We start from the raw sequence: 27,093 nt of genomic DNA, 5'->3' as shown, positions 1-27,093 counted from the left end.
GTCTTTCTTGGGGATGAGCACCGGAAGGGCCAGGCAATGGAATAGCAATCTGGGCACCAAGTTAATTTTTACTGCTGTGATCCTCCCCGTCCAAGCTATCTCCTGTTTTTGCCAGCGGGACAGGTCCATCTGCAGTTCTTTAAACAGGGCTGGGAAGTTCACCTTGTAAGTCTGCTCTATATTTCTAGGGAGCCGAATGCCCAGATAACCGAGGTGGGTTCTGGCCCATGGAATAGGGAAGCTGGCCACCAGGGAGTCAACCAGGGTCGTAGGGATGTTGATACTCAGAGCTGTAGATTTCGATAGGTTGAGGGAGAATCCTGATGCTGCTATGAAGCTATCCAGTTCCACCCACAGGGTACTGAGAGATGTTTCCGGATGGGTTAATTTCAACAGCACGTCGTCGGCATATAAGGCGGCTTTGTAGGTTTCGTCTTTGACCTCAAGACCTCAGACCAGCAGGTTTCGGCAAATCCTGGAAGCGAATGGTTCCATGGACAGCGCAAAGATGAGGGGCGACGGGACAGCCCTGTCGAGTGCCTCTGGTTATCACGATCCTGGGGGATTTGCCGCCCTTTTATTCTGAGTGTCGTGGTGGGGTGCTGATAATTATCCAGAGTCCACTTCAAAGATCTTGGCCCCATGCCAAAGTGCCTCAATGTTTCTTCCATGTAGCCCCAGTCGATCAAATCAAAGACTTTGTGCGCGTCAAGTGACATGATCGCCACACCTTGCCCCGTACAGAGTTTTGTTTTACAATGAAAATGCAATAAATAAATAATTGAAAGCTTTCAGAAAATGTAAAACATATAGGGCCTCATTACGAGTTTGACAAACCTGGCTCCATTACCGGGTTCCTGCAATGGGGACTTACTGGGTCATTCCGACATAGGAGGACCCGGTAATTCCTCCTTGCAGGAACCATTCCCCATTCCCATTTGAGCCCCCATAGGGCTCAATGGGAATGGGGAGGGAGGTAATAACGGCCACATTATAAGTGGCCCATTAATACCTCCCTCTTCCCCTCGGAGGACCTGGAAAAGACGTCTGGTTTCACCAGACGTCTGATCCGGGTCCCGCAAAAGGAACCTGGTAATCGGTGCTCCCGTAATGAAGGGGGCCGGTCCCGTACCGGCCCCCTTCATTATGGGAGCACAGGGTCGTAATGAGGCCGATAGTATATTAAATCCTTCACAGATATGATATGGCATTTATAAAGCGCGTATACACAAGTGTATCAATGCGCGACGAGCCAAGGGAGGGGAAATGGAGGGAAGACCGAGACAACGATCCTACTAGGCCAGGTGACATTGAGATCGCGCAAGTGCAGGGGATGGGGGGGGGAGGGGAAAAGTACGGGGGGAACGGGGAGGGGGCAGTGCGGTACAAAGGATAACAGTAAAATAATAAGGCAATAAATGATAAATAAATTGCGGCCAGCTGGTGGCAAGGGTAAGTGCAGACATCAGGTGTCAAGTGCTAGTAGGGGCTGTAGGGATGCAGACACCGTCCCCGAGTGCAAGGGTTGCCAGGTGGGCAGTGCATGTGTGCATCTGGCAGGGGGGGACCTAGGCCCGAGATGAGAGGGTAGCCAAGTAACCAATGCAGTTTCAGATTCAGCCAGGAGATCAGCAGGGGAGAGGAGGAGAGATAGCAGAAGCAAAGAGGAAGGTCTTGAGGTGCTTCCGGAACCAGAGATGGTTCTCTTCAAGTTTCAGGGAGGCTGTTCCAGAGAGAGGCCCCACCAGAAGGAGATCTACCACCATCTCGCTGCTTGGAGAAGCGACTGACCCTGAAGGAGTTGGAGGAGGATGAACAAAGAGCTTGAGAAGGAAGATATTTAGGAAGAGAGAGCTGAAGGTATTGAGGTCCCAGGCCCCAGAAGGCCTTTTGGACAATGCAGAGGGTTTTGAACTTAATCCGCGCCGCCACTGGGAGCCAGTGCTGAGATTTCAGTCCTGGAGAGATATGATCCCTGGGCTTGTGGCCAAGGACAAGTCTCGCAGTTCTGTTTTGGATGAGTTGCAGAGGGCGGAGAGTGGAGGTAGGCATATTTAGAAAGAGACTATTGCAGTAGTTCAGCCTAGACAGAACCATGGCTCTGGAGACAGTGAGCTTCTGGGGGAAGGAGAGGAAAGGCAGAATACCTCTGAGGAGGTGCAGCTGGTAGTGTGACTTCTTAGAGGCGTCAAAGATGTGAGGAGAGAAGGAAAGTTTGGAGTCGAAGATGACCCCGAGGTTTTTAGCCTCGCAGGTTGGAGCAGGTAGCGGCCCAGGGAGGCCGACCAGAGAGTGACAGGAAAGGAGGGAGCAGGTGTGCCGATGAGGAGAATCTCTGTCTTACTGGTTTAAGGCAGAGATCATTGACAGCACACCATTCCTGGATGGCGGACAGCCAGTCAGAGATGAGAGAAGGAGAAGAGGTGGGCGAGGGGAGCCTGAAAATGAGTTGTCATCCAGATAGCACTGAAAGTTGGGACAGAGAGCAGCAATGTGGTGGGCAAGAAGTGCCAGGTATTGGTTGAACAGTCAGGGAGAGAGGTTAGACTCCTGAGGACCACCACAGATAGAGATAGAGCTAGAGGAGAGAAGGACCCAAGTTTGACCTGGGAGGGTCGATCGGAGAGGAAGGATGTCAGCCAAGCCAGGGCATGTTCGGTGATACCGAGGTTATCACGGAGACGGTTGAGCAGGATGGCATGGTTGACCATGTCAAAGGCAGAAGAGAGATCAAGTAAGATAAGGATACAAGGGGTTTTGGAATCTAGGTTGGAGAGCAGGTCTTCACAGATGTTCATGAAGACAACCAACAGATTTAGAGTGAAGATTAAGCTGGGAGATGGCCAGCTTTTCCAGGAGTTTACCTAGGAACGGAGTGATGAAGATTGGACAATAGTTAGCCAGGCAGGAATGTTCGGCACAGGGTTTCTTAAGAAGAGGGTGCACAAGGGAGTGCTTCAGAGGGGACGGGAAGACTCCAGTGGTGAAGGAGTGGTTGCAGAAGTCATCCAGAGCAGGAGCCAGGGTGTCAATGTGGTCCTTGATGGTTTTGGACGAACAGGGGTGAACCTGTTTTGACAAGACTTTCATAGATCGGACTTTTCTAGAAACATTGTCTGAGGAGACCAGGGGAAAGGCAGAGAAGTAGGTAGGAGAGGTGGCTGAAGAAGGGCCAGAGGAAGAGGAGGGGGAGAGGAAGAGAGAGAGGACAGGATGTCCTGAGTTTTTGAGATGAAATGAGAGGCCAGGGCCGTGCAGAGGGCCTGGGAGGAGACAGGAAAGGTAGAGACAGCAGCAGGATTGGTCAGCAGAGACACAGGCTTGGATGTGGGTTTGCTTTTTGGTGTGGACGCATAGCCGGTACTGCCTTTGGAGCAGGCGGCAGGCCAGTTTGTCAGAGGATGCACCGGAAGCACGCCATTTCCTCTCGGACATCCTACACTTGCGTATAAGGGTGACGAGGTCTGAGTCATACCAAGAGTTGCACTTGGCTTTGGGCTTCAAGCGGATCCTCATGACAGGGGCAAGAACATTGAAGGTATAAGATATAGCAGTGTGGAGTAAGGAAAGGGCTCTGTCAGCTTGGGAGTCAGCCAAGGGGGGAGGGGGAGCTGCGAAAGTGGTGGCGAAAGCCTCAACTGACACACGCTTCACGGTTAGATAATCGAGAATGTAGGTGGCAATGCTGGGTTTAGCTTGGCCTGAGGGGTAGAGAGGGTGCGATGGGAGGAAAGGAGGAAATGATCGCTCCAGGAGAGAGGAGTGGTGAGAGGGATTGAAAGGGGAAGGTCTGAAGAGATCAGAACATCCAGAGTGTTCCCTGCAGAGTAAGTATAGCCAGAGGGGAGACTAGAGAGTGAGAGAGTGTAGCAGAGGTCATGAAAGAGTCCAGTGGAAGGACAGGAAGCATCCAGGTGGATGTTGAAGTCTCCGAGGAGGAGGAGGTGGAGGAGAAGAATAGGTCTGCGCAGGAATCCACTCAGGGAAGATCAGTGCTACACCCTCTCTGGAGCGGTTGTATCTGGGTGCAGAGAGGATTTTGTAGCCGTCAGGGAGGAGAATGTCGAATCTTGCGGCAGCTGGCCGTGAACCATGTCTCAATGAGATCGAGGTCTACTTCCTCCAGGAGGCGCCGATGTCAGAGGAGTGTTTGACAGCTGAGCGAGAGTTTAGAGTGGCAATATGGAGTAGGTTGCCATTCTTGAAAGACTTCCGGGGAGGGGTAAAAATCAGAGGTACGCCCTACAGAAGTGTAGGAGCCGAAAGGGGGGGGCAGAAGAGGAAGGGGGAGAGGGCAATGTAGCCAAGGAGGAGAGAGCAGGGGTAGGCGAGGAAGCCGTGGAGGGGAGAGAGGGGACAGTTGGACAAGAAAGGAAAGTGATGAGGCGCGGGAAGAGTCTATCGAAAAGGAGCAGGTTGGCTTGAGGGCCTTGGACCAAGACGGTACTATTCAGGTAGACATTAATGATGACCTTAGAGGAGTGGAAGGAGGCAAGGAGGGCCTCCCACTGGGTGCCACCATTAATGGGAGAGGAAGAGAAGAGAGAGAGCACAGAGACCATATGAAGAGTCCATAGGTCTTTCGAGGGAACGACAAAGAGGATGTCGGTGAAAGTTTGCTTGGAGGGGGCACTGGTAAAGGTGTCCGCGATAGAGAGGCCTGGGTTGGAGATCAGGATGTCCTTTTTAAACTTCTTCCTACCGGATTTAGTTAGGAGAGCAGGATAGTCAATAGAAAAGCAATTAGAAAAGATAGGAGTGACAGAGGGCACCATAGAGTATGAAACGGGAGGCGAGAAGAAGGTGCAGGGAGAACACTAGGTAAGGACAGAGGGCGGGGCACAAGCATACAAGGCAGGGAGATGAGACAAGTTGACAAGACGACAAGCGCATTCATAGTGGTTGAGTGCTTTGCTAGGAAGAAGAGCCCCAAGGTGGCACTACTTTCACAGTGCAATTAAAACAGGAGAAGAACACACCCAAGTCTGAGAGTCCGCCATATAGACAGGTTTGCAGGGTAGAGTGAGGCTCACTACCCAACCTGGGCCCAACCTACATGACTTAGTCGCAACAGGTTGACGACTGGCCGCTGGCTTCCCCTGCTGACACCCGCAGGCAGAGGCTGGAGCCGCAACAGTAGGAGCCGCCCTTTGCCTAAAGGCCCTTAGCCACAGGGGGCTGCCGGGCAGAGCAGGAATGAACCAATCAGAGGAGGGGATTGGTCTGGAGGCGGGAGGGGGAAGGAAGCAACAGGAAACACGGAAGGGGAATGGGGAAAGGAAAACAAGGGCGCAGGTCACAAAATGCACAAAGGGCCTCACAAAAAATATCACAAGCCCAGGAGGGTTAAAAAACAGAGCCCAACTCACTGGTGAAGCGCAGGTGGAATGGCGACTGCATTGGGCAGATGACGCTAAGCTGATGCACACAACACAAAAAAGAGCCAATCAAGGGAGAGGGTTGGTCTGTAGGCGGGAGGAGGGCGGGAAGCAACAAGAAACACGGCAGGGGAACGGGGAAAGGAAAACGAGGGTGCAGGTCACAAAATGCACAAAGGGCCTCAAAAAATATCACAAGCCCAGGAGGGTTAAAACACAGAGCCCAACTCACCGGTGACGCGCAGGTGGAATGATAGAAATTTCATTAGGATTAGTTTGGTTTCAAAGGCTGTAGCAGCATGTCACCTGTGACAGTGCTGTTTAGCGAGAGGTTCCACAGTAGTGTTCTCAGTCATGAACCTCATCAGTAGTAGGTTCTCACTGTCATGGTTTTACCATAGCACACATTTGATTTGTTTTTAATGAGAAATGCTAAACTCTTAGTTATGAATCACCCAAGCCATGGCCCATCCCCCGAGCTCAGGCTCTGCCGTACTGCTATACAATTTATGGCCTCACCTGCATCCATTGAGCGAGCACGACACAGCTCATCATTGCTCACTTGGATGTTTCAGTGCAGGCCTCAGCTGGTTTTCTTCTGTCTATGCTTGTCAGACTATGTTCTTAGCTAGTGTCCCTGCAGATTCTGTGTACTTAACTGTAGTTAAGACAGATTTTCTTTGCGCTGCTTCTCCCCATAGACTTCAATGGGGCACCATCTGCTTTTGCTACTGTCTGCATCCTGACCTGATTTTTTTGGAGGGAAGTAACACCCTCACCTTTACTTAATTTGCTTTTGCTATCGTTTTATGGGGAGATTGATGAGGCCCTAAGACTATCAGTACTGGGAGACCCTGTATCCTTTTGTGGAATTCTTGTATTTTTAAAACTGCACACATCACTGTACCATGAAGAACTGTTGAGAAAATGTGTGGCCCTATACCTTTCTATGTTGTACCTTTGGTATTGCAGACACAATGTGTCCAGGATGTTGGTGGCTGTGGATATTTTTCTACTGTGTTTTTTACTTTTTACTTATGCACTTTTGCATTTTACTGTGTAATGCCATTTATAGTACTGTATATTCTGTGGCAGTGCCATGAGATTTATGTCTGTCCTTTGACAATTTTGTGCCTTACCCATCTTCCCACCCTCTCAGGTCTGGAATTGCCATATATGGAAAGCCCCTTCCAGAGACAAAGCCTCTGCTTTCTTGGGCAAAGTGGTGGTCTGTGGCCGGATGTGGGGTTGCTTCTGTCTGGACCCAGTCCACATCCAAGTCAAAGTGCGTCTGTTGCTAGTTAGATGTGGTAGCCAGAGGCTGTCCGTGATTGGACAGCCCCAGCCAGTTTAAATTGTGAAAGTCCTTATCAGTGGTGGGCTTGGTGTGGCTTCAGTCCAAATCCTGGATGAAAAGAGGACTCCTGCAGCCATTCGACATTGAAGCAAAGGCCCCTATGGAGAAGTGCAGCCCATTGCAGCTGACCAGCATTTCCTTCAGCCAAGTCCCAATGAAGCCATGCTCATCTACTGATCTTCAGAAGGCCCTTATTGATGCTTCGTCCCCTGTATTGGTGGGAGAAACCTGTCCTTGCCTCTGCTTGGGGATCTGTGCCTTCCAAACTGTCCCTAGCCCACGCATTGGACTGACAAGTTCCGTCGTGGGCTACCTCCCTACTCCAGTTGCCATTCCAAATTTAGTCTTGGAACTCTGAAGATAAACTTGTCGAACAAGATGCTTGTCCCTGCTGTTTCAGCCTTCTCTGTACAAGTTGCGACTTGAAGTGTCCCCTGGTATAAACGACCTTGAGACTGCTCAAACTGGTCATTGGAAAGCTTTTGAATCGCTGTTATTGCTTAGTTTCAATACAGAACAATTGAGCATTATTAGCCATGCAATTTTTAAATCAAATGTGTTTAAAACAAAAACATTTCAAAGGCACTGGCTTAACAACTGAGCCCTCGGCTCTAAACATTTAATTGATAGACTTGCCTGTAACAAAGAGATTTTAGTCCATTTTCAAATCTAACCATATTTAGTGCCTGGAACTCTACTATACAAATTCCTAAAAACATCTTATTTGCATCTTTGATGCTTGCTCATGCTGGTAGACCATACTTAAATCTGTTTTTATTAGTTATGGAGTAAGAATTTATTGTACTTGTCCCCAGACAATAATGTACGTTTTAAAGTACAGGCATTTTCAAAATCTTTTGTTTAATGATAATGAATACGTGTTGGTGTTTAAGGAACATTTTATGGTTGTACATTTATTTGTTTATAGAAGTTAATTTCATATTGTTCTTAGGTTCAGTTTTGTTTGAACGCTTATACCACGCACTAAAGTAAACTGTGAACTGCCTCAGATGAAGGTTGTTAAGGGCACGGAAAGCAAAATTCAATACCTTACTGGGATAAACTATGGATTATTGGGAGAATTTTATGAGGAGATTGTGCAGTAATCCAGCCTGCTGTGGAACAGAGTGGTAATGAGTTTTGGTGTGACAGGTGAGGTGGAGACAGATTATATGACTGTTCAGGAACGCTGTAGCAGTTTTGGTGCTGAACTGCATAGGTTTCAGGTTGCTGTGCGAGAACGCTCAAATGGAGAAATAATTTTGAATGGATGGGTTGAAGAATATAGGAGAGGGAAAGGGCTGTCTGGGTGGCAACCCAGGGGAATATTCCTCAAGTTTAGAGGAATGGAGCTTCAGGCTTTGCAGTGCTGTCGGGTTATGGATAGCAGATAGGCACTTAATGATACAAGAAGATAGCTTATTGGTGAAGGAGGGGAAGAAGAAGATTGGAGTATAATCGTCAAATAGATGACATGAGAATCCTAAAGAGAATGAGTTGCCAGGAGGGAAGCAGTGTAACGTGTGAAGAAGGGAAGAAGACCCGACACTTGCCAGCCGCTTACTAGATTGGTGATGGCATAGGAGATCCCAATTGTCCAGCGGAGGAAGAAGCAACAAGCCCAGAAGGATGCACCCCAGCGAGGATTGCATCCTGGTGGTCCAATATGTGAGTGAAGGGGCGGAATGTTATGGCATCAAAGGTAGCAGAGCACTCAAGGAGAATGAGTATAGATGGCAATGGTGAGTGGTCAAGGAGTTTGGGAGATTGGCACATGCAATCTTGGTGGAATGTCTTTTGAATCGTTTGGCCTTGAGGTAGTCCGTAATAATGCTGATGGTTACAAGTTTGAATACTTTGGAATAATGAGGAAGGAGAAAGGCAGGTCTATAGATGGCTTGGTTGCTGGAGTCGACAGTATTTTCTTTCAGAAAGGGTATCAAGGTGCTTACATTAAAATAGGCTGGAAAGGTGATAGAGGAAGGTAAAGGGTTGAACACAGGTAGATGCATGCCTAGGGCACCAGTTTATGTGCTGTTTGTGGTGGGTGGGTGTCACCAGGAGCACACAATGGCAGATCAGTGCTAGCTCAGGCAGTGGTGGTGATTGAGCAATCTGACCATGAGGAGAGGGTGAGCATGGGGGATAGAGAGGCCAGGGAGGAGAGAGCAGACAGTGTTTTGGATACCTTAGACATTTTGGAGGAGCAGTAGCTCACAGTTAGCTGAGATAGTGAAGGAGAAAGAGTCTTTGTGGGTTGAGAAACTAGCATTGACTGGGGTTATGGATAGCTTGTGAAGGTGAAAGCAGAGGATGGAGATACGTTTAGTGTAATAGTTGTACTTGACGGAGTCCACCGCATTAGTGAGTGCAACTAGACTTATTGAAAGCAAGGCGAGAAGTAGAATACATTTGTTCTACAAGATTGAAAATCTATATTTATTACAAGATTGCTGTACAATGAAAGTGCTTGTCACTAACATGTAAAGGTCCTTAATACCTGCATTTTTATGACCTTCCTTGTAATGGAAGATTGACTGTTTGAGCCCTTTGACAAGCTTATGAATGTAACCTTTTTTTAACCAGCTTATTTCATTACCAAGAATAGCACCACCTTGCCACTCAAGCTACTGAACCCCTAAAATCCATCAGCCACACTGTACATTCACTAAAAGACACTGAGAAGTGTCCTACTTGTCAGCAAAATACTGCCAAAGGCTTCTGATTGGCCATCTTCTCCATTTTATAATGTCTGATTGGATAGCTCCCAAGTTAAATGTTTGCCTCGTCAATGATGCTAACCTGTGCTTAGCTTGCTCTAATCCTGTTATAGGCCAACTCAGTCCTTCATCCTTTCGGGGTCAATAGTCTGCGTACCATTAACTTTGTTAATAACACTTTCATAGAAGAAGTGAACAATAGCAGTTGAAAATGGCTTGAGGCAAACCAAGTACACCTGCCAACCTCAATTTAGGAAGGGAAGTTGGGCAATCCCAGACCCTGAGCAGAGGAAGCTCAGGAGGGAACCAATCAGAAATTATATTGCCTATTTGTGTGGATCCAAGGCATGGGTGTAATTTTAGTGGGGGGGGGGGGTAAGGGTGTTTGTCCCCCCCCCCAACCTTTGTGCCACACCATTTTGTCCCCCCTCATTTGGCAGAGACCCTTTTCTGTAGATGTCTTGTCCCCCACCCCCAAACATTTTCAGCAAAGTTACTCCACTGGATGTAGCATGCTATATAAACACTGCAGAAAGAGGTACAGCCCAGGCTTCGGACCAGACAGGAGCCACAAGGAGCAGGGAAAACAGCAAGCCTGATAAGGACACTTGTCTAAGCCACTAGCAGATCCCAAAACAATGAGACACACTGAAAGCCTGCTGAAGGTTATTACCCAGACAATGTCTGAGAACCGGAGTAACGGTGAACAAAGAACTGCCAGACTACCTAACGGTGAACAAAGAACTGCCAGACTACTGAGTATTGTATCTCAGAACTTGTCCAAAGCCCATAGACCAAGGAGAGAATACAGCCTGTTAACGGGTGGAATGTTTTGTCCCAAGAGGGCCACCCATAGCTGGTTGGTTGAAAATGTCACAGCCTAACAAAAACCTGTTAAGGATTTCAATCAGGCGACACACACCTTGCTCTCGGCCTAGTCTGCAGCGTGCGATTGAAATGCTTATGTTTTATTGTTATATTCAATATTGCGATGGTATACAACTCAAATACAACCCCTTTTCAAATACCCCGGGTCACTATGGACCATGAACCAGGCTGATTTAAAATAAATAAATATTATATTTTACCAAATAAAAAAAAAAAATCATACAATTTTTAATATGGGGCAGCAATCACCAATGGGGTGATAATAACAATATGAATGTAAGCAATGCAATGAGTTTAACCTTCTATTGACACATCTACAAAACACCAGGAAATAGGAGCACTTTTTTCGATTTTAGGCAAGATAGCACACAAGTTGCAATATTCCCTCAAAACGCAAATAATCAATTTTGAGTGGAAAAACAGAAGCAGCAGGTAATCAGGAATGACAAATCGAAAACAGAATTGAAATCCGAACTTCCCTCCCCAAACAAGAGAGAAAAACGGATCTCAAACCCTGGCAATGCTAAAAATGACACTCGGAAATGGATGAATAAATTAATGAATGTGTGTAAAAACCTTGAAACAAATATTATTCCTCATTACAGCAGCCATGTAGAAGTACAAACAATCACAAGCAATGTATAACCAAGAGCATATAGTTCAAAAATGAGTGGCAGCATTTTAAAACATGTTGCAGCAAATGACACGGAAACTTTTCAAACTTTGCAATTCCTGCCTGAAATTACCAGAACGGTTTTTAAAAAAAAACGGGTAGAATATTGTAAATCGCATTTATGTTGGGGTGTAGCTATAGATCATAGGTACAATACCGAAGTGAAATTAGGTGTCTAGCTGGTAAATTGAGTGAGTTATGCAAGATCTAGAAAGGCGCGTTTTGAGTAAAACGGAGCGGTGAAAAAGGAAAGGAAATCAGTTTTGACAAGAACAGCGGGATGGAAGTGCTGGTTGGCGTGCATCTAGGAAATACCCTGAAGCGAGTAGGGGGAGAAAATGCTGGCAGGCATAAGGCAAGGGGAGTGGGAATACTTGCTGGTAGGTATGTCAAGAAGCAAGTTGTATGCTATAACCCTATGACAAAGTGTTTGAGCCAAGAAGAGAATTGGTGCCCTGTCGCTAAAAGGCTGATTAAGATCACAGAATTCTAGCAAGGACTGGTAGCCCTATGGATGGGCCTTTATTACCATCTTTGAGTAAACCCATTCTAATACTTAAATTAGCTGTAGTCCTCCGACTTTATTTGAAACCCAAGGTCATATAGGCTTTCATCATTCTAACGATTTTTCGTGATCCGTAAAAGTGTTGAAGCTTAAATGTCTTTGTATATCTGTTGATTGTTCGTCACATCGATCACCCTGTTTGTGGTGTTGTGTGTGTTCCGTTGCTTCAACTCGTCAACACTCTTCCACCTCATCCACCTTTAAGTCTGTTATTAAGTTACCGTTCTTTGTTCCTCAGTGTTCCCTACTTTATGCTGCATCTGAAGTACAACATTCCTGATGGAAATTGACACGCAATGAAAGCATTTTTATTGTATTTATTGTATTGGATATTTGTGAGGCGCCTATACAGCAAATGGTGTTTCAAGGTGCCACAAGACAAAAAGGGGTGGGGGAGCAGAAAGATACAATAACGGTCCTACTTGGCCTTGTGGCTTTCGGAACGTTCAAGTAGAGAACAAGAAGTACAGGGAGTGTGGGGGGTGAGTGCCGGTCTGGTCAAAATAAGTGCTAATGTGGGTACGGAAAAGGACAGAGAGGCGAGGCGCAAGTGCTACATGGAGGCCTGCGCGCAAGTGCCAGGAAATGCATGTAGGTGCCGGCAACAGGGACTCGGGGACTCGGTGGGAGGGACCGGGAGGGCTGGAACTCTGTAGTACTCGGGGTGACCCAGACAGCCAGTCAATAAAACAATGTGTTAGCAGGGGATGGGGAAGAGTGAAGTAGAAGGAGAAATGGAGGGTATTTAGGAGCTTCTGGAACTTAAGGAGATCCGGCTAAAGCCTGATCTAAAGCCTGAGAGGGGCAGGTAGACCATTCCAGAGGGAGGCTCCTGCAGAGGAGCGACATCTATCCCCCCACCCCCACTCTTTGCTTAGAGAAGCATAGATTCACAGGGAGTTGGAGCTAGCAGACCAAGAGCTCTAGCGGGGAGGTATTTAGGGAGAAGAGAGTTGGAAGTAGCGAGGCCCCAGGAAGCCTTGTGGATGATGCAGAGGGTCTCAAATTTGATCCTAGCAGCAACCGGGAGCCAGTGGAGAGAAATTAGGGCTAGAGAGATGCGGTCCCGAGGCTGGAGGCCAAGAATGAATCTTGCAGTCTTATTCTGGATTAGCTGAAGGGGATGAAGGGAGGAAGGTAGAAAATTGAGGAAGAGAAGATTGAGGAAGAGACTGTTACAGTAATAAAGCCTAGAGAGGATCAGCGCTCTGGAGACATTGAGATTCTGGGCGAAGGTGAGCAAAGGGAGAATACCTCTGAGGAGGTGCAGCTGACAGAGGGCCTTCTTGGCAAGGTTCGAGATGTGAGGAGAGAGGAATCAAAGATGACATCAAGGTTTTTTGCTTCACAAGAGGGTGAGGGGAGGGGACTTATAGAGGGCAGTCAAAAGGAGAGGGGGGGTGGGAGTGGGAGCTGGTGTCCCAATGCAAACGATCTCAGTCTTACTGGCATTAAGGCAGAGATCATTAGCAACACACCATGACTGAATATCAGTCAGACAGTCAGGGATGAGAGAGGAGGAAGAAGAGGGAAGCTTGAAGGAGAGCTGTGTGTCGTCTGCATAACACTGGAAGTGAGAAGAGAAGAAAGACATCAGTTGGGCCAAAGGGACAAGGTAGATGTTGAAAAGCCACGGCTAGAGGATAGAGCCCTGAGGGCCGCTGCAGGTGGAAAGAGTGATAGCAGAGAGGAAAGTACCAAGTTGAACCTGTGAAGGTCGGTTGAAGATGAAGGTCAACCAGCACAGTGCCAGGCCTGTGATGCCCAGGGTGTCATGGAGCCGATTTCTCAGGTTGGCATGATTGACCGCGTCGAAGGCAGAGGATAAGAACTGGTGGAGAGTTAGAGTCAAGGTTAGAGAGCAAGTCCTCACAGGTGGTGGAGCAGTTTGTGCCTCTGGCAGCTCTGAAGCTATACTGGTGGTCGTGCAGACAGCCGATCGATTTAGTATGTTGGGTCTGTTGGGAGATTGCCCATTTCCCCAGGAAGGGGGTGATGGAGATAGGGCGATAGTTAGCAGGGCAGAAGGGGGTCAGATGAGGGCTTTTTAAGGACTGGATGCACAAGGGAGTGCTTGAGGGACAAGAGAAGGACCCAGTGGCAAAGGAGTGGCTAGAGAGATCAGCCAGGGATAGTACAAGGGAGGCAATGTTGTCCATGATGGTTCTGGAGGAGCAGGGGAAACAGCTGTTTGGAGGAGCCTTTCATAGAGAGGACTAGTCTAGGGAACTCATCCAGTGCTGTGAGAGAGGAGGAGAGAAGTAGGGAAGGGGAGAGGGGCGTTAGGGGAGGAGTGACAGCTGTGGAGGGAGTTTTGGAAAGGAAATGGGAGGCCAGAGAGGTACAGAGGGTCGGGATGGCCACAGAGATGTGAAGACTGCAGAATGATTGGCAAGTTCCTTGCATATTTTAAACAGTTCACCAGAGTTGTTATTGGCCCCAGAGATGCTGGCTTGGATGTGAGCCCTCTTCGAGCTAATGGAGAGTTTGTATTGCCTTTGGAGCAAGCGACCGTCCCTCTGAAAAAACGGATGTGTCTGATGTCTGCCACTTCCGCTCAGCCCCTCTGCACTTAAGTTTGCGAGGCTAGGTCTGAGTCATACCAGTTGTTGCACTTGGAGACAGGCTTCATTCGGATTCACATGACGGGCAAGAATATCCAAGGTGTTGGTGATAGAAAGGTGAAGATTAGCAAGGGCAAAGTCAATCTGAGAATCCATGGCAGGAGTGGGAGCGACTGACACTCGCTTCATCGACCGAATGACGGAGAAGGAGACAGGCAGAGGCTTAGCAGGAAACTAAAGAAATCCAGATGAGAAGACAGGAGGGAATGGTCCGACCTGAGAGGGAGGAGTAGTGTGAGGGTTGGAGATAGGAATGTCAGAGAAGATGAGAGCATCCAAGGTATGTCCGGCAGAATGCGTCGGACCAGAGGGATACATGGTGAGGGAGGGAGCATCGCGGAGACTGCGGAAGAGTCCAGTGGCTGCCTCAGGAGAGTCAAGGTGAATACTGACGTCACAGGGGAAGAGACATTTGGAGGTAGAGGCAAGAAGGGAAGAGGTGAAATCTGACCACTCGGAGAGGAAGAGGGTGACCAGACCGGGGTCCTCTAGATGGTGGCGAGAAGCGGAGAACGGGCTGGAGAGACGCCAAGCCTGCAGAAAAGGCATTCAAACGAGGAGTAGGATTGAGTGGGAATGATAGTAGCGGGGATCTAGTCAGGGAATTTCAAGGCCACTCCGCCTCCAGACCTGTTAAGTCTGGGCTTGGAGAGGAACTTGTACTCCTCGGGCAGAAATGTGTCAAAAGCAGTGACAGAGCTGGCAGTGAACCACGTCTCAGTGAGGGCAAGAATGTCGACGTCAAAGTCTTTGAGAAGGTGACGGATATCGGAAGCGTGTTTGACGGCAGAGTCACAGTTGAGGGTAGCAAGGTGGACTACATTTATAGGTCTTTCGAGGAGGGGTACAGGGTTGTGGTATGCCCATCGGAGGTTGAGTATGGGCCAGGGGTGTGGCCGCCAGAGGAGTGGCAGGAGAAGGGAGGAAATTGATGAGAGAGGGAAGACCCCTATTGAGAAGGAAAAGGTTGGGCTTAAGTCCTGAGCCATGACAGTGCCATTTTGATAGAAATTAATGATGCACCTAGAGGATGAGAATCCCACCAAGAGCACTTCCCATTTGGGGCCTCCATTAATGGGAGACGAGGCGAAAGGATAGAAGACAGAGACCATATGTGGAGTCCATAGGTCCGGGAAGGGACTGACAAAGAGGATGTCTGTGACAGTCTGCCTGGTGGAAACATTGACATAGGAGTCGGCGATGGGCAGGCCCGGATTGGAGAACAGAAGATCTTTTTGGAAATGTTTCCTTCCATGCTTCGAAAGGGAGGTAGGATAGGTGATAGAGTAGCAGTTGGAGTAAATCTGTTAGATGTAGAGCACCATGGATGGAGGGAGAGAAAAAGATGGGAAGAAAGAGGGGAGAAAACTGCGCAAAGCACGACAAACTCACCAGGTGGCCTAGCAGCAGACTGATGCCGATAGACGGGATCCGGCGGTGTCCCTTCCAGACTCTTCAGGGCCACATCTGGCAAGTCAGGCCCTCCTTCCAACCGACAGATGAACAAATGCAGCAGACTAATGCCTTTGGTTCATAAGTCAATGATGCCTTCAGGAAGGTAGATTCTCTTATTCAGCATGAATTCTGAGGAGTCAGTGCCTCTTTCCAGGCTGTCCCAGCTAAGTGAACTCCGTCCAGCTCGGGTTCTGGGTTATGTCATTGTGCAAATACAGTGCGCTGCTTGACCCAACAAGAAAAGTGGCGGGGTGGGGGGATTTGGTTTAACCCCTTATAGCGTGTACTGCAACCCAATATCTAGAGAAGCTGACAATGAGTGTGCTGCCTTTGACAGAACGTATTTCATTCCAGGGCTTACAATCCAGAACAATACTTAGCGTTGTAGTTTATTTTTCTGTTATAAGGCACCTGTGACATCACAACACCTTGGGAGTAAACTTGTATTGTGGTGAGTGCTGTGCGGATCAGGGGACTGAATTATAAATGTATCACTTTTCCTGTTAGCAGTTTGCTGGTGGGTGAGGCAATGAGCATGTCTCTGTATTCCGTGTTTAAGTGTTCATTCCTCTCATAGCTGTGATCCTTCATGTGTCTTTTGTTTTTGTTCACTTTACTCTGACACACATCTGAGAGTGCCAGCTACAGCCACTGATGTCTTATTGTTCACCCTTTTCTTGTAGGCACACACTGAAGCTTCCCCCACCCTTCAGGCAAGCATTGACTAAGAATGAAAGGTAAGAAGTTTGAGCTGCTCCAGTAATTGCTCACTGTTGTTGTTGTCAACGGTATGTGTTGAGTTAGTGATGAGTGTACAGAGATGAATATCTGTCCTGGCCAGGGTACAGTTCACAGGTGCTTATACTTGTTTGTCTGAGAAGCATTATTATCCTTCATAGGTGTAGAATTATTGTTTAGTCCCTCACGACCATGTGTATATGTCCTGAGTCAAAGAAGGGCCAGGGAATAGCTTTTCCAAGGATGAATTGATCAAATTGCATTTTAAATCTTGTTTACAGTCTGAAGTACTCCACTCCAACAAAGCTTCTCGATTTTGAGAGAACTATACCTAGTAATGCAGTTTCATAAACTAAGCCATCTCAATCTCATTACTGTTCCCTCCACCGGTGGTGTGGGGGGGGGGGGGCACAGGCACCAGTGTGTACTGACACTGAGCTATCCACTCACTAACCTGAGGTATGTCGATTACTTTACTCAACTGAAAACTAGCAGGTGAGCTTGATGAAGCTGTGCACCCCCATGCCTACCTGCAAACAAATGCTTAGTGACATGCTGGGGATGCAAAGGCCTGGTCAACCATCTTCTGTCTGTCATCGATTGATCTTGCAGCTCAAAACATATCAGATCCTGCACACATTTTAAACCTGCAAATAGTGTGTGTTGCAGTGGATCCCTTAAATGCCAACCTCTGGTTTAGAGCAGGATGAACAGCATGTTCCTTGCATCCTCACGTCCGGACTCTGCCAGTTTTGTTGAGACCCTTTTCATCCCAGAAGCTGAACATAGTGACTTTCCGTTGGGGAGAGGTTACAGCAAAGGGAAGACCTTAACATGGGAGTAAGGGAGAATCAAACAGAACTCTGAAAAGCACTATGTTGACCACCAATTGCATCATGGGTGCCAATCCAGGACCTGCCGTAGCACTGCAAAGAGACATAACTGGGCAGTTATCAACAAGCATAGTGCACAATACAAAGAGCTTAACTTTTGGGTAAACATAACATATCATACCAGCAAATTGGTTATCAAAGTATTCTGTGTGTCACTTGTTTCTATGAGCTCTCTAAAATGGTTCGTAAAAACGAAAAAATAGTTTGCTCTGAGAGGAAATATTAAGGACAAAGTTGAAAAAGGTTTCCTCAAAATAGCAGATGGATAATATAAATCGGAACAGAGTTTTGTTGTCCCAGCATAGACGCATGGTACTTTAATAATAAGGTTTTGCTTATTTATTTTAAAGTGAACATGCACATAAATGTGGGTTGTACAGGCTTTTTAATTAAGGCACACTGGAACTCTGAGGGTATTCAAAAGGATAACGGATAGTGTCACTTCGGTAGAGTGTTGATAGTTGGGCCTTCTAGTTGTAAAGCCTGCTCATTGTGTAATGTGTGCATTGTTTAGTAGCAGCATGCAGTAGATTTTGATCTCTGGAGTTCATATTGTGTTGCATTGAGACCGTTCTGTTGGATTAATCTAATTAAACTTCACTCATCTGCCGCAGTGTGATCAATCACAAAACATGACCATGAAGGTTCACCGACCTGTGCTATGTTAAATAACAAACCTTGCCACACACTGACAACACTGCAGTCTTTTTAATTATGTAAAGTAAAGTAGAGCAGCGATTTGATCCAAATCATAATATCCTCACCTGCTCCTCTGTGTTCATATTAAAAGAATTAATGGTTGACAATTGTAAATTAACACTGAAAGAAGATGATTTGTGGTGTGAGAGGTGGCCCTTAAAAGGCAGAAGGGAGGCAGTATGGAGAAATGAGGGAATGGAGGGGGAAAGGCGTCCTTGTTTGCTTGAATGTCCATATCCCTGACATTTGTGTTTATCCTGACTAGTTCATTTTATCCTAAGTGAGTCCTAATTTAAGGCCTCTGTGGCATATAACTTTGTAATGTGCTCCCTCAGAGTCTTTATTGCCCTTAGAGCAGTGTGCTATGAAGGTACCCTATATTTATTTCCGTGAGCAGTTACTTTGTGTACACAGAAAACTGTGTGGCCATATATGGATGGGGTCTTCCTGAGAATCCAGGATGGATGCTCAGAGTAGCCAACACTGGATCTGTTCAGATCTATGAATGAGTGTCTGGGATTCACTTTTCAATTGGTGTCCTGCTTTTGACCAGGTACAAGCCCAGGATTGTTTAAATCTGGAAGCCATCTCCGATTGGGCAGCTGTCAAATGTTTGTTTACTGCGATGAATCTGAATGGGAGCTGGGTTTGGATCCAGCTGCCAAGAGTGCTATAAGATTAGGTTTCTGCACCATTCCTTTGTCAATCTGAGACTCCTCCTGAAGCAGCTGGAAGTAGACTTACCTGAGGAAGGCAAAGGAGGCTCTGCTGTGGCATCTGCACTTAATCTAAAACCGCATGCAAGAGCTGCTAGACTGTGTGGAATCCAGGTATAATTAAACCAAAGGGAACTGAACCTGCGCTCCCTTCGACTGACTTAGTAACACCAGCTGGGTTACTCCTCTCCAGGACCCCTTGCTCCCTGAAAGCTCCCCTGCTGTACCTTGCATGGCTTAATAATTAAGTAATTATTGAGTACGGAAGTAGTGAGATAGCAGAACGCTTAGTCAGATACTAGCAGCTATTGCTTGTATTGTGTGAGCTAGGAAGGTATTTACTGAATTTATCTGCACTACGGCACATTTATCTTCTCAGTAACAGTGCTACCACTTACTGTTTATTTCTGATTGTTGGTCGGATTAGTGGGGGATAACGTGTGCATTTTGTAAGCAAAAGTTGTGCAGCGAGAAAAGCACTCGCAATCAGGTTTTTTCCTACCTGATACAGTTTTGAAAGCTGGGAACTATATTACCCAAGTTCCTCCGCCTCTATATCCCGAAATGTCAGGCACTTCAGCGCCGGCACTTCAGGAGGCAAGCCGGTCTTTGCCAGTCATCGCTGTGGCTCGCCAACTCGCCATTTTCCTCTCTACAGCACTGATTCAAAACTTGTGCTTTATGTGTGGTGTACTCCACTGACCAGGTACACATTTTCTCTTTCAGGGCAACCTGCTACGTGTCTTACTTCTGGGCACTTGGCAATACTGCTTCTTTGCCATCATGTGTCCGGGAAGCGCACTATATTTACAAAGAGCCAAGCCCAAAAACATTGCACCTTTACTGGTTCTATCTCTTTATCTACTCAACACACGTTCCCTGATTAAACACGGTGTTGAAGTAGCGGATTATGTTGTTGAACATAATCCTGATGCATTTGGTCTCACCGAGACCTGTCTTAACTCTAATCTACGAAACCATAGCCACGCTCTCCATGCCGGAGGAGTATATTCTCTACAGGGCAGATCGTACTCTAGGTAAAGGTGGAGGAGTTGCGCTGATGTGCAAGTCAAATCTGGATTGTCATATCATACCCCACATCTCACCTGATAGGTGCGAGTCACTCTGGGTTAAAATAAAAACGTTGCCCAATACATCCTTTAATATACTCACACTTTACAGACCTATCGAGGTTATGCCTTTGTTTGAAGAGCAACTAGTGGATCTCATTGCCCACGTATCTAAATCTAAAAATCCTCTTATAATAATGGGGGATTTTAATTTCTGGGCACATGACCATCTTGACAAGCAGGGCACTGTTCTGCTTGATTCTCTCACTTCTACAGGACTTAAACAATGGATCAATACTCCTACTCAAAAAAGTGGTCACACTTTGGATTGGCTCATCTCCCAGAATTTGGAAATTCACCAACTGAATGTAGTCCTGTGTGCTTGGTCCGATCATGCTTTCATTCAAGCAATGATAACTCAATTTAGGTGGAGGATCGGGTAGCGTTATTTGCCTCGCATTCGCAGACTTATTCGCAATCTTAAGAATATCACTGCTGCCAACTTTTGTGCTCTACATCTGTGGCCTCTTGCCAGTTTTTTTGATTCATCTTCTCTGATAGAACATCTAACCATCTCTATTAAGGAGACCATTGATTACCTTGTTCCATTGAAAATTATCAAATCTGAAACTAAACAGAATACTTGGTTTTCTGAAGACAGTATTGCTGCTAGGCAGGTTTTAAGAACACTTGAAAGAGCATTTGCGAAAAAAAAACCAGTGAACTAATTCTTACAGCATACAAGCAATCAGTGCAGAAATGTAAAGCCTTGATCATATCCGCCAAAGGTACTCTCTATAATAAAAGAATCGTTAATGCTGAGGCGAATGTAGGAGAACTATTCAAAATCCTTGCTGAATTCTAGGATTCTCTTCCCAGCAACAGTGATCTTGTTAAAAACTCTTCTTGGTGTCAAGAGGTTCACAATAGCTTCATGTCCAAAATAGCAGCCCATAAAGAAAACCTCACGAACACTCAAAATTCTTGTGATCCCGCTTCATCAGCAAAGACACACAATATCTCTGTTAATGTCAAAGATATACCATCTTTTTCTTTTAGCCACTATTCCGGGGAACACGTTGCGTGGTATCCAGGCATTGCTTCGAATATATAGTTTTGAATGCCAAAGTTTCCCCCAAAAATATTTTTTGTAGGTAAAGTTTTTTCTTTTTACTATAATGGGTTTTAAGGGGTAAGAAAAATGGGGGTTGGTCGTCCCCTCTACCCCCCATTTAAAAAAAAAAAAAAACTTTGCCATTCAAAACTTTGGCATTCGATACAATCACTAGGAACCCACGTGTGTAAGGTCATTCAGGACCTCAAGGCCACCTCATGTCCTGGTGATGATTGTCCCACAAACATCTTTAAAGACTCTCTTGACCTGCTGGTTCCCTGGTTTACGAAGTTAATTAACCTATCATTTGACAAGGATGTTCTTCCATCTGCTCTCAAGGCTGCTTGGTTTACACCCTTGTTGAAAAAAAGCTAACTTGGACCCTTTGATTACAGACAATTACAGGCCTATAAACACTGTGCCATTCATTCTTGAAATCTTAGATACATTGGCATATATTCAACTCCATGCACATCTTGAAGAGCATAACATCTTTGGTATGTGACAGTCTGGCTATAGAGCACAGCACATGACAGAAACTGCCATGCTTGACCTCCAGTCCACCTTGGCTGGCATGGCAGACAAGGGTCATCCTGCCCTGCTGATGCTCTTGGACCTCTCTGCAGCCTTTGATCTTGTTGATCATGCACTACTAGTGACCAGCCTCGGAGAGGTCACCCATTGCTCCACCTCAGCATCCAATTGGATTGCTTCATTTCTGAGTCCTTGCATCGTGCAGGTATGTGTTGGGAATGAACATTCTTCTCCTATTACACAAACATGCTCTGTTCCTCAGGGTTCTTATTTATCCTTGCCATTGTTTAATATCTATATCCGGCCTTTGCTTGACCTCTTGAACAGCCTGGGGGTCCAATATACCAACTACGCTGATGATACCCAGGTTGTTCTGCACTAGAAACAGGGCCTCAGCACCCTCAATACCATTCAGAACTGGATGGCCTGTAATTCCCTGCCACTTAATTGTAAAAAGACTGAGCTTACGATTGTTGCCACCAAAGTAGATCGGAGTAAACTCACAGCTGACTATTCTAGCTTTTTAATCGCGGGTCACAATATTCTAGTCTCTAAGAAGGTTAAAACCTTGGGAGTAGTTCTGGATGATGAACTATCCATGAAACCTCACGTATCTGCTGCCTGGTACCACAGCTCTTAACATTCGAGCTCTTCATGTCACCCAGAATAACACATTATGAGCAACTTTTGATCTCTCTCGCTGAACACACGTTTCAACATCCAGGAAAGCCTTACATTGGCTTTCCGTAAAACAAAGAATTTCACATAAAATCATTACACTTGCCCACAAATGTTTCTCATTCATGTCCTGCATACTTATCTGATTGTGCCAAGCGTAATATACCCACTAGAAATCTTTGGTCGCCCTTGGCACCCACACTTGTTCAACCAAGAGGTAAACTGGTGTGTTTTGGCACCACTAGTTTTGATGCTCAGACACCTCTTCTCTGGAATTCTCTTCCTGCCTCCATTCGTCTTATCAACAACCTTTCTTCATTAAAAAAAAAACGAATAAAATACACCTCTTTAGTTTTAGCCCTGAATAATCTGCAACTATTATTTCGCCACTGTTTTTCTGGTATAACTGTTTGCTGCTTTTTGTTGTTTTGTCTTGTCTTGTTTTATGTGTGCCCCGAGGCCCACAGGCATGCGGCATGTCACAAGAATTCAAATAAATAAATAAATCTCATTACTGAAGCACCGACTACCCGAGGGCTGATTGCGGATAGGATTGTTCCAGAAAAGGCTTGACATTTGGACAAAGGTGCATACCCACAATGCATACCCATCTGGCACTGAACTGAAGATTAACTTCAGTAATGGCTACTGGTTGGCACTGTGCTGTGTGAGGCTTGGCTAGTTCTGATACATATAATGTTTTATTTTGTGTAATTACCACCCTCCTCTCCTGAAGCCTTGGTTGCTCTGCCAAGTTTACCCATAGGAGGGTCATGTGGCTGAGGAGAAGCCTGCAGACTACGTGTTGGTGCCATACAAATATAGATGGTGAAAATTCTCCTAACAACCATGTCTCAGGGGTGTACAGATAAGACATGAGTTTGAATGGGACTTGGAGAGCACATTAGTTTCTGTAAAAAAAAGTATTCAAAAATGAAACCAGGTGATTGTCTTAATGTTTCGCCTTGATTGATTTTGTGTTTTACAGACTATGGGAGAAAGTCTGCGAATGTTACCCCCACCCAGTTTCTGAAACTCACTTTATAGAGAAGATGGAAAACAATGTATCCTTTATCAGCTCCAACTTTGATGTACAAAGATCTGAATACACCAGCAATGCTGCACAAATGCTCTGTATAATCCACATGAACGTCACTCTCACATATTCCCTGCACCCTGACACATTCAGTTCAAAAAACATTAATTACATGTATATGTTAATGTGATTTAAGTCAAACTGTGGAGTAAAGGGGTCACCACTGTAGCAAAGGGAAAGTTACAAAAGTGTGAAAACCATTGGGTAGGCCTTATTGGAATGGTAAGAAAGATTGGGTTTTTTGTAGTTTTTTGATCTCGGGGGAGTGAGGGGGGAGGGAGATCAATCTTTCAAACAGGGAGGGAAATCTGGCACAGAACGAGCGTCAAGATTGATTACCCCTCTCCTTATCCCAAATTTGTAGGACCGGGCAATGCACGTAGACCGCTATTTTTTCAGCTAGCGGAAAAACAAAGACTCCACAAAAACTACTACATGAAAGCACTATGTAAAAAAACACATGATGAAACAATGGACCGTTAATGCAACAAAAGAGGGCAGATACATGACAGTCATTGAGCAAATCAGTATGTCAGACAATCACAAAAAAATCATATTGGACATTACTGTAAACAATATGACAAAATACAGTTATTGCTGTCTGTATTCTGAGGTGTAACTCTTGTCTGTCTAAGACCTAAAGTAAGTCGCACATTATTTCTAAAAGACCCCTCATAAGGTTTTCAACACGGATACATGAAGCAGATCTTAGCGATTCATAAAAAGTCAACATATGTTTCAGCCTTCAGAGTCCATACTGCACTATCCCTAGTGCCGTTGGTTAGATGTTTTTTAGAGGCCTTCTTCAGGGCGGAAAAATTACTTCTATTCAGAAAATCAATAACAACCAAACGGTCTTGTGGTTGTTTCCACACTACAAAAAATACATAAAAACACTATTGTCAGGAAACATTTCAAATTGTAAAAAAATGTGTGGAGATAATTGTCAGGGCAAAAGAACCGTTATGTCCAATTTGTGCACTGACCTGTCAAACAAACACTCTATTCTGGGACTTGAGCTTGTGATGGCTGACCCATTTATTGGCGTCTGGTGTTCTCGGTGGCCATAAGGCTACCTATAATATAAACCGGTTTAATTTTACCTTTGCTGTTCTATGGTACATTATTTGACAGACAAGTGGTGTATTAAAGGACACTAATTCCCCTGCAATATTGCACAACGCGTGTGGTGCTGAATCTGCTTTGTTTTCTTCCTATTCATGGTAAGGAGTACCGTTGTTGTTTTTGTTTCTTTAGAGATGCCATCTTGACGGTGTACTTTGTTTTTTGAAAAACTATGCAACACCCCCAATCTGTGGACAAAGAGAAATATATTATACTCCTCTTTTCCACAAGAGGGTGGTGACAATTGCTGGAAGATTGCTACAAAAATGCTGTTGGAATACCTCCAGCAAACTTTGTTGATTTTAACTTTTTACGCAGCAATAGACCCTTGTTTAATGGTCATCTTTATTTGACACGGAAGCCCACATTTTTGGCTACATTTTTTCGATTGTGCTTAAATGAAGCGGGTGCTTTAACTAGTGCTTCCTCACACATGTTAGGCCACTCCATCACCCCTTTAGTGCTTGTGATTACTCACCGTCTCAATTAGGGAAAGTTCCTTGTTAGTAAGCGTCCACTCGCAGCAATCTAAAACGGGACTTAAATGCACAAGCGTTTCCGCCTTATTTTTGTAATGAAAGGTCACAATCACGTGACGCACCAACCACCTGTCACGCAGTAACTCTTAGCGCATCAATGGTTCCTAGTCTTTTATTTGTATGTTAGAGATTATTTGGGAGGGATCGCTCACATCTTTCCGATTCTTAGTTGCAAAGCGCGAAAACGTTTCTGCTTTCTTTTTTCGAAAACCGATCTCCGCGGGCACGTGACATGCTGAATGCATGTCACGTGACCTCTGGTGCCTGAGTTTGGTTACGGACAGATTGATTATTAAGAGCATTACTGATGGGGCTAAATGTGCTCATCACTTTATTTTATCAAGATTTACTTTGCTGGCAGGATGGAGGCATGTCTCCCGATTGGCGTCTTCTAGAAAATGTGTGACTTACTTTGGGTGTTAGACAGACAAGTGTTACACCTCAAAATACGGACAGTAATAACTGTGTTTTGTCATATTGTTTAGAGTAATGTCCAATATGAATGTTTTGTGATTGTATGACATACTGATTTGCTCAATGACTGTTAGTCACTCATCTGCCCTATTTTGTTGCATTAACGGTACAACCTGTGCGGTTGAGTAAAACATTTCCTTGATGAGCTATTAAGTTTGGTTTAGTACATTCATCCTTCAGTCCAGCTGTGGTGGAAGCAGAAGCAATGATCATCAGGAATGCTCTTGTCCTTCTGAATCAGCAGTTAGCAGCAGAACGCAGTCTGGAGAGTTCAGGTGAGTCCCTGTTGCCTTCTACAGTGAATATTCTTTTCTTTCTCCTTCCTACAAAAATCGTACACATACCTACATCGCCTTAAAATCTTCATCTCCCCTTACCAGGTCGGCAAACTCTTCGTGCCTGGCAGTTTGTTTGTTTGTTTATTTGTAAGGTGCACCGGACCCGGAGGTAACTGGGCGCAACAAGTACAAGAATACTGGAGGCTTAGGTTACACAGTAGGACACAGTACACAGTAGAACAGTTAGGCAACAGGATTATACAGAAGAAGGAAATTGTACAGTATGTGACATAAGCAAGTAAGTAGAGTAAACGCAGAACGGTACGTACAGCAAATATCAGAGAGCAATAGGTACAGCAGATGTCATTCGATCGCAGCCAGTTCAGAGTAGTACGTCTAAAACTGAGGATGGGTTGGTCCTCTCTGAGTGAAAGAGGTAGTGCGTTCCACGACTGGGCAGCTTTAACTGGGAAGTAATACCTCCTGATTTTCTTACCTTAAATCTGGGTATGTTCAGGCAAAAGGAGTTGGCTGCTCTGGAGGGTCGGGTATACGTTTTCCTAACTATTCTCTCAGCCAAATACGGGGGTGCTGCATTGTTGAGGCACTTGAAGGTAAAGGAGACTGTTTTAAGCGGTATTCTGTCATTTATCTTCAATCAATGGTGTTCTCTTCTAAGTTCAGATATATGTTCTCTATTAGGTATGTTTAACGCGGTTCTTAGCGCGTTATTCTGTAAGATTTGGATTTTGTCTAGGATATATTTGTTGGTGCGTAAGTATAAGGGATTACAATAATCCAGTGTTGAGTGTCAGGGCGTTAGCAAGGATAATACAGCTGGCTTTGGATAGAAATGGCCTGCATGCCCTGATTAGCTTGCACGTGTAGGCAGATGCTGATGCCATGGAGTTTACCTGTGTGCTTGGGGTTAGTGTTGAGTCGAGGTAGAAACCTAAAGTTTTCACTTCTTTTACTACCTTGATTGTGTTTCTGTCGATGTTGAAGGCTGCATAGTTAGTGTTCTGTTTTTTTAGGTTGGCAGGGGTTCCAAGAATTAGGAGCTCTGTTTTGTCGTCATTCAGGCAGAGGCCATGAGCTGCCATCCATGCCTGAATGAGAAGGTATATTTTATTTACCAAAGCTGTGTCTTTAGAATGATCGCCCAAAAGAGGTATCAGGATCTGGGTGTCGTCTGCATTATTAGTGTAGGTGACCCCCAGCCTGTCCAATTTGTCAAACGGAGGCTTTGTAAATATATTATACATTTTTGGCGAAACACAAGATACTTGTGGAATGCCACATGTAGTCTGGATAGGGGCTGCTGATGGTACAAACTAAAAAAAGCAGGGGGGGAGCAGTTTCCCAGTCATGGCAGCCCAGCTTTGGAACACACTCCCACCTTCTCTAAGAATGAACTAGTCCTTCCCTAACTTTAGGAGAAATACTATAAGCTGGTTGTCTGAGGAGGACCAATGATGA

At 45.7% G+C, this 27,093-nt stretch overlaps 1 protein-coding gene across 3 annotated transcripts in view; it reads left to right on the top strand.

Annotated features, from left to right (window-relative positions):
* TEDC2 (tubulin epsilon and delta complex 2) overlaps positions 1–27,093 on the top strand; it is a 202,938-nt gene that overhangs the window by 145,692 nt on the left and 30,153 nt on the right. For all 3 annotated transcript variants that reach the window (XM_069646927.1, XM_069646928.1, XM_069646926.1), the window contains 3 exons: positions 16,344–16,397; positions 23,091–23,166; positions 25,491–25,611. In XM_069646927.1, coding sequence (XP_069503028.1) covers positions 16,344–16,397; positions 23,091–23,166; positions 25,491–25,611 — 251 coding nt within the window. The remainder of the gene's footprint in view (positions 1–16,343; positions 16,398–23,090; positions 23,167–25,490; positions 25,612–27,093) is intronic.

Source organism: Ambystoma mexicanum, chromosome 2q, assembly GCF_040938575.1.
Source record: "Ambystoma mexicanum isolate Mex_15411 chromosome 2q, UKY_AmexF1_1, whole genome shotgun sequence".
In the NCBI taxonomy this organism is placed as follows: domain Eukaryota; kingdom Metazoa; phylum Chordata; class Amphibia; order Caudata; family Ambystomatidae; genus Ambystoma; species Ambystoma mexicanum.
The sequence above is the reverse complement of the archived record's forward strand: the minus strand, read 5'-3'. Positions and strand labels throughout refer to the sequence as shown.